General features: G+C 47.3%; 1 protein-coding gene across 1 annotated transcript in view; it reads right to left on the minus strand.

Annotated features, from left to right (window-relative positions):
* The window catches only part of LOC309564372 (uncharacterized protein), a 107,620-nt gene extending 101,870 nt beyond the window's left edge, over positions 1-5,750 (minus strand). The window contains exons 1-5 of the mRNA XM_082268999.1: positions 5,634-5,750; positions 2,747-2,830; positions 2,525-2,622; positions 2,320-2,431; positions 1,349-1,444 (exon numbers count right to left, since the gene is read on the minus strand). Coding sequence (XP_082125125.1) covers positions 1,349-1,444; positions 2,320-2,431; positions 2,525-2,622; positions 2,747-2,777 — 337 coding nt within the window. The 5' untranslated portion in view covers positions 2,778-2,830; positions 5,634-5,750. The remainder of the gene's footprint in view (positions 1-1,348; positions 1,445-2,319; positions 2,432-2,524; positions 2,623-2,746; positions 2,831-5,633) is intronic.
* Between the last annotated feature and the right edge of the window lie 250 nt (positions 5,751-6,000).

A 6,000-nucleotide genomic window follows, 5' to 3' on the forward strand; every position in this document is an offset into this window, starting at 1 on the left:
CTTTTTTTTAAAACTGTGGTGGTGAAATCACCTCTTACAGCGCTGCAATCATTGATTTATGTATATGCTGAAAGCAAACGTTGTTGCTGTCAGAACAAACAAATCAGTACTGCAGCTGATGGGCGTACCTGCAAAACAAGCAATGGTTAACAATAAAACACAGTAACAATAAAACATTACAGTATAATAGTATACAGTGCAGTAAAACAGTAGAATGGTGGTATCTGCAAAGAAAACTATGGTTAACAATGAAAAACACAGCAACAATAAAACATTACAGTATAATAGCATACAGTACAGTAGAATGGTGGTATCTGCAAAGCTAACTAGGCAAGGTCTTAACTACAGGGGGTTGCAACTGCAACCGGGCCCCATGCTCCAGGGGGCCTGTGTGGCTTCCCTGTACACCTGGATAGAAAGGGCTGCGGGGGCAGCATGTAGAGAAATCACTGTCCTCCTTTTTCCTCCTGTAGCTGCAGGAGGAAAATGGAGGAGATTGGTTCCTCTGTATGCTCCCCCCGCCACTCCTATCCAGTTCACTTGTGTTCCGCTGTCTCTGGGCCTCTGTGTGCTCCCCTGGTCCCCCCCTTCCCCAACCCCACTGTGCTCCCCCCCCCCAATGTACTCCCTCCCCTCTCTTGCTGGCTGCTGCATGGGATGTGTCACAACAGAGAACCAGGAAGGGGTCAGTAGATATGTAATTTACCAGCTCTTTTCTGAATGGACAGAGTCATAGTCAGTGACATTGTAAAAAAATAAAATAAAATGATAAAAAATAATACAATTAAAATACCAAAAAATAAAAACTACTGACACCAGTGGGTGAACTTCCACAGTGACACTGTGACAGGGAGTGAAAGGGATTACTGGGGGGGTGATCAGGGGGTTTAATGTGTGCCTATGTGTACTGCTGTCAGTGTAGTGCTTGTGTACTCACTGTGAGGTTCTCTCCTCTCACGCTGGAACCGAAAAGGGCTCCAGTAGAGAAGATTGCATCATTTTCTGGGCCTGTGTTTACATTACACAGGCACAGGACATTCTGCAATTGGTCAGAACCAATCACCAGGAACAGGCCAAAATCATTGGCTTGGACCCGATAACTGATCTGTTCTGAACCGAATCAGAACATAGCAGTGCCGGCAGGTGCGCGCGTGCCCCACACGACCGACGTACAGTTAGGTTGGTTCGTGCAGCCGAGCCACATTGCCGTAGTGAAACTTCAGCGGGCGCTCGACAACTGGTTGCATTTATTTTTACATAGGAAGAGAGCAAAACATCAATTTTTGTGAAAATAGGAACGCTATTTTTTATTTTTTTCCTTTGATTGTGTATACAGTTTATTACTCACCCATGCCAATCTCTAAAATTTTCATTTTGGCCTTCACACGTCTTTCTTCATTTTCAGCTTTGGCATTTCTCTGAGTGGCTCTGGTGTCTCCAGGGTCTGTGAAAAAAAAAAAAAATTAGATGAAGCCCCCCGGTACCAACTGTGAACCCATATGAAAAAGATTTTGTTGCTGCTTCAGCCTCCTGTATATCCAAATTGGGTGACTCCTGTTGAGGGTGCAGACTAGGGGAGAGCTCGTATTGGCTCAATAGATGCAGGTATAAGAAATACCCCAGATGGGGCACATCCAGCAAGACCCAGCAGTCTCCATACTAAGAGCAGCCTCAGCCTGGGGTCCGTCAAGGCCACGCCCTGTCACGTTTGGCCTCTCTCATGGGGACCTCCATGACCAAACCACATAAGTTGGGGGGGGGGGAAACATGTTGGAAGCATGGCCTGGACTAAGCCTAGGCTAAGGTTGTTATTACTACGGAGACTGCTGGGTCTTGCTAGATGTGGGCCACCTGGGTTATTTCTTCCTTATAACTACCCCCTGTACTGAGATGTATGGGGAATCCCAGAGAGTGTGTGTGGGGGGGAGACTGGAGTCTAATAGAGGCTGATGGCTCCTGACTCCCCCACTAGACACATACTGTCTCCCCATTACTGTCTACTGACAGAGGAGGAGGGAGACTGGTCAGGTAACCCCCACCTCTGCTGATCCCCCGCTCAGTAGTAACCCCCAGCTCTGCCAATCCTTTGGTTTTCTGATCCTCCTGGCCACGTCTCTTGGCTCGTAACACACAATGACATGATGGGAGGAGGAGAGACGGAGTCTAATAGAGGCTGATGGCTCCTGACTCCCCCACTAGACACATACTGTCCCCCCATTACTGTCTACTGACAGAGGAGGGGGGAGAAGAAGAGATTGTTGTAGTGACTGAACAAGGAGAATCTGGGACTCTTCTCTGGATTTGGTGTTTGTTACTCACCTGTGCTGATCTCTATAGGAACATCCTCCTCATCACGTGACTTTTCACCGTTTGGAGACATCTCTTTAGCTTCCTTTTTCGCTTCAGTTGTAATATGCTTCAACCTTTTATACTGAACAATATCAAAAATTGACAATATAACAGACCAGCTAAGACCCTGAAAACATTCAACGTAACTTGCTACAAGAATCTTGGTTTCTCCTACCTGATAACAGCGCAGGATCTTATGATGTGCCTGTGTGGAATCCCGGGAATACAGAGGACGGGGACATCTCTCTGGTGGGTTCCCATTACTGGATCCATCTGTAGGAAACACACACACTGACTGAATACATTGTTTCTATGTCTTTATATCAGAGGATGTGTGTATCTAGGGGGATCCTCAATACTCTTCTCTCCTTTACAAGAAATGAAAGTCTTCTCTTACCCGGTGATGTGATGGGTGGATGGCTCTCCATGAAGACGTCCTTGTAGAGTTCCTTGTGGTCTGATAAATGCTCCCTTCTCCAAACTCGGAATAAAAGAAGGATTATAAATTTCACAGTGTTATAAATTTAAATTTTACCTTGCTCAAATATACTATCCAGCCTAGAATGGACTCTACACCTGTCCAGCAAACCTGTCCAGCAAACCTGTCCAGCAATGGTCTGGAAGAAACCAAGTCTCCTACCGTAGATCTTGAAAATATCATCTACCACATTATGGAGACTACAAACTGTGGCCCGAGGGTCAGATGTGGCCCTTTGCATGTCTTTATCTGGCCCTTGAGGCATTATTCTTGTCAATGACACCAACAATATGGTACTATGCCTCCCACTAGCACCAGCAATTGAGCACTATTCCTTCCACTGATACCAACAATTGGGCACTATTCCACCCACTGATACCAACAATTGGGCACTATTCCTCCCACTGATACCAACAATTGGGCACTATTCCTCCCACTGACACCAACAATTGGGCACTATTCCTCCAGCTGACACCAACAATGGGGCACTATTCCTCCCATTGACGCCAATAATTGGGCACTATTCCTCCCATTGATGCCAATAACTGAGCACTATTCCTCCCACTGACACCAACAATCAGGCACTATTCCTCCCACTGACACCAACAATTGGGCACTATTGTCTATTGTCCATTGTTAGACAGGTCAATTCATTTGGTCGATGGCAGGATGGTAAGTTTGAGCTTGGAAATCTCTTTGTATTTCTTTGACATATGTCACCCTTCCAGTGCTCCTTGCTGCAAATACCAGGCATAGGTGGGGGGGGGGCACTTGTTTGTATTTTGCCCCCCTTGTTTGTATTTTGCCCCCTCCACCCTTTCCTGACCTGCCAGGCTGCGTGCCTGGATAAGGGTCTGGTAGGGCCCCTTGCAAGTGTATTGCCTGTACCCCCCTGATGGTGGCCCTGCCCAAAGCACCCACCCCCTCATGTTGAGGGCATGTGGCCTAGTTTGGTTCAGGAGATGAGGAGGCTCGCTCGCCCCCTCCACTCTTTCCTGACCTGCCAGGCTGCATGCCTGGATAAGGGTCTGGTAGGGCCCCTTACAAGTGTATTGCCTGTACCCCCCTAATGGTGGCCCTGCCCAAAGCACCCACCCCCTCATGTTAAAGGCATGTGCCCTGGTTTGGTTCAGGAGGGGGGCACCCGCTCGCCCCCCCACCCTTTCCTGACCTGCCAGGTTGCATGCCTGGATAAGGGTCTGGTAGGGCCCCTTACAAGTGTATTGCCTGTACCCCCCCAATGGCGCCCCCCCTGCCCAAAGCACCCACCCCCTCATGTTGAAGGCATGTCTTCCTGCTCTCCATTTATAATCATAAACATGTACACCTCACAGGCCATCCAGGTGTTTATGCCACAATCTTTAGGCCTCATGCACACGGGACGTTATAAAAACGCCAGTAGATTTGTAGTGAGTTTTTCAGCATTTTTTGAGATTTTTTTTGCATTGGCGTTCTTCGGCGTTTTTGGCGTTTTTAGCTCTCTGCTATTTTAGTAACCCCGACTTTCCCACAATGCAATGCTTCCAGAATTGCATCCTATGGGTGTTCACACCCATGCGATAAGATAGGTACGGGGAAAAAAGGGTCCTACAACATTTTGGTGCAAATGCGGACCCTTTTTTCCCCGCATCAAAATCGCATTGCATGAGTGTTCACATTTCTGTCAAGCTCACTGCATTTTGCAGTCTGTTTCGGGGTGTCGCTCATGGAACATTAGGCCCCTGTTCACATCGGGCAGATTTAACTTGTCAAATCGCATGGCAAATCAGAGCCTGTTGCCGGCAACGCCACTGTCCGAATTGGTGCAACCCTGACTTTGCGGCGCCGCACCGATTCCCAAAACTAGTTTCTGCACTACTTTTGGCGACTTCAGGGTGATTTCAATAGACTTCAATAATCTGTGCATGAACCCGTACAGATGTCTGACAAATCGCATGCCAAATTGGCACAATGTCAACAGGGCTTCATGTTCCATGAACGATCCCCTGAAACAGATTGCAAAATGCAGTGCCCTTGCCAGAATCGCATCATGTTCACACCCATGCAATGCGATTTGGTGTGGAGGAATTAAAAAGGGTCCTACAACATTTTGGTGCAAAGGTGATGCAGTTTGAGCCATACAAAATATATGGCTCAAATCGCATCGCACAGACATCCCATGTGATGTGCACAGGAATGCGGTGCGTTTTTGGTGCAAATCACATGAGGTGTTCAGCGTGCACCAGTGTGACCCCAGGCGATGTTCCATCAACGACACCTCCAAACACAACCCAGGCTTAAAAAAAGCAATGTAATAAAAAGCGTAAAAAAAAAAAAAACGCCAGTTAGCAGCGTTTTTTTGGCGTTTATCAGCATTTATCGGCGTTTATTGACGTTAGAGCGTTTTTACAACTGAAAAACGCCACTCAAAACCCACTAATTATCATTTTGTTTTTTTTTTTTTTACAGCCAGAAAACGCTCCTGCCGAAAACTGCTGATAACAGCCTGTGTGTGCCTGGAGACATAGGAGAACATGCTGGGGAGATTATTGGCTGCAGAAAAAACGTCTGACGCCAAAAACAGCCGCTGTAAAAAAATATCCCGTGTGCATGAGGCCTTATAAAAAAAAATACAGATGGCTGATAATTATTCACAATTATGGATTCGATTACAGCGCCCCCCAGAGCCATCATCCTCAGCCTCAGCAAAGCCCCCCCATTTAATGTTCTACACATCAGAGGAATGCAGGAAGATGAGGATTTGTGGAGGTGACATGATCCCCCCCTATCTATTTCCCCTTCTCTTATAATAAGAAGACATTATTACCTCCTCTTCATTCAGCATCCATTCTCCGCTCTGCACCCCCACCAGGAAGTCTCTTAGAGATGCTTCTATTTTCCTTGTGAGCTACAACAAAATGGCCATCGTCCTTCCTTCCCTGAGACGCCCAGATGTGCCCAGTTGCTATGGTGACAAGCGTGCGCAGAGGGAAGCAAAAAGTCAGGGAGGGAGGCCGCCATCTTGTGGGGAAATAAGAAACTGATTAGACATGTTTTCTCTGCTGAAGGTACACTGGACGTAATGTCATCTCTCCTAGACGCCTTTCCTCCCGTTCTCTGCTGGAGGTATACCGGACGTAATGCCACCTCTCCTAGACGCCTTTCCTCCCGTTCTCTGCTGGAGGTACACTGGA

This window comes from Pelophylax lessonae (assembly GCF_965119305.1).
Source record: "Pelophylax lessonae genome assembly, chromosome: 9".
NCBI classification, from domain to species: domain Eukaryota; kingdom Metazoa; phylum Chordata; class Amphibia; order Anura; family Ranidae; genus Pelophylax; species Pelophylax lessonae.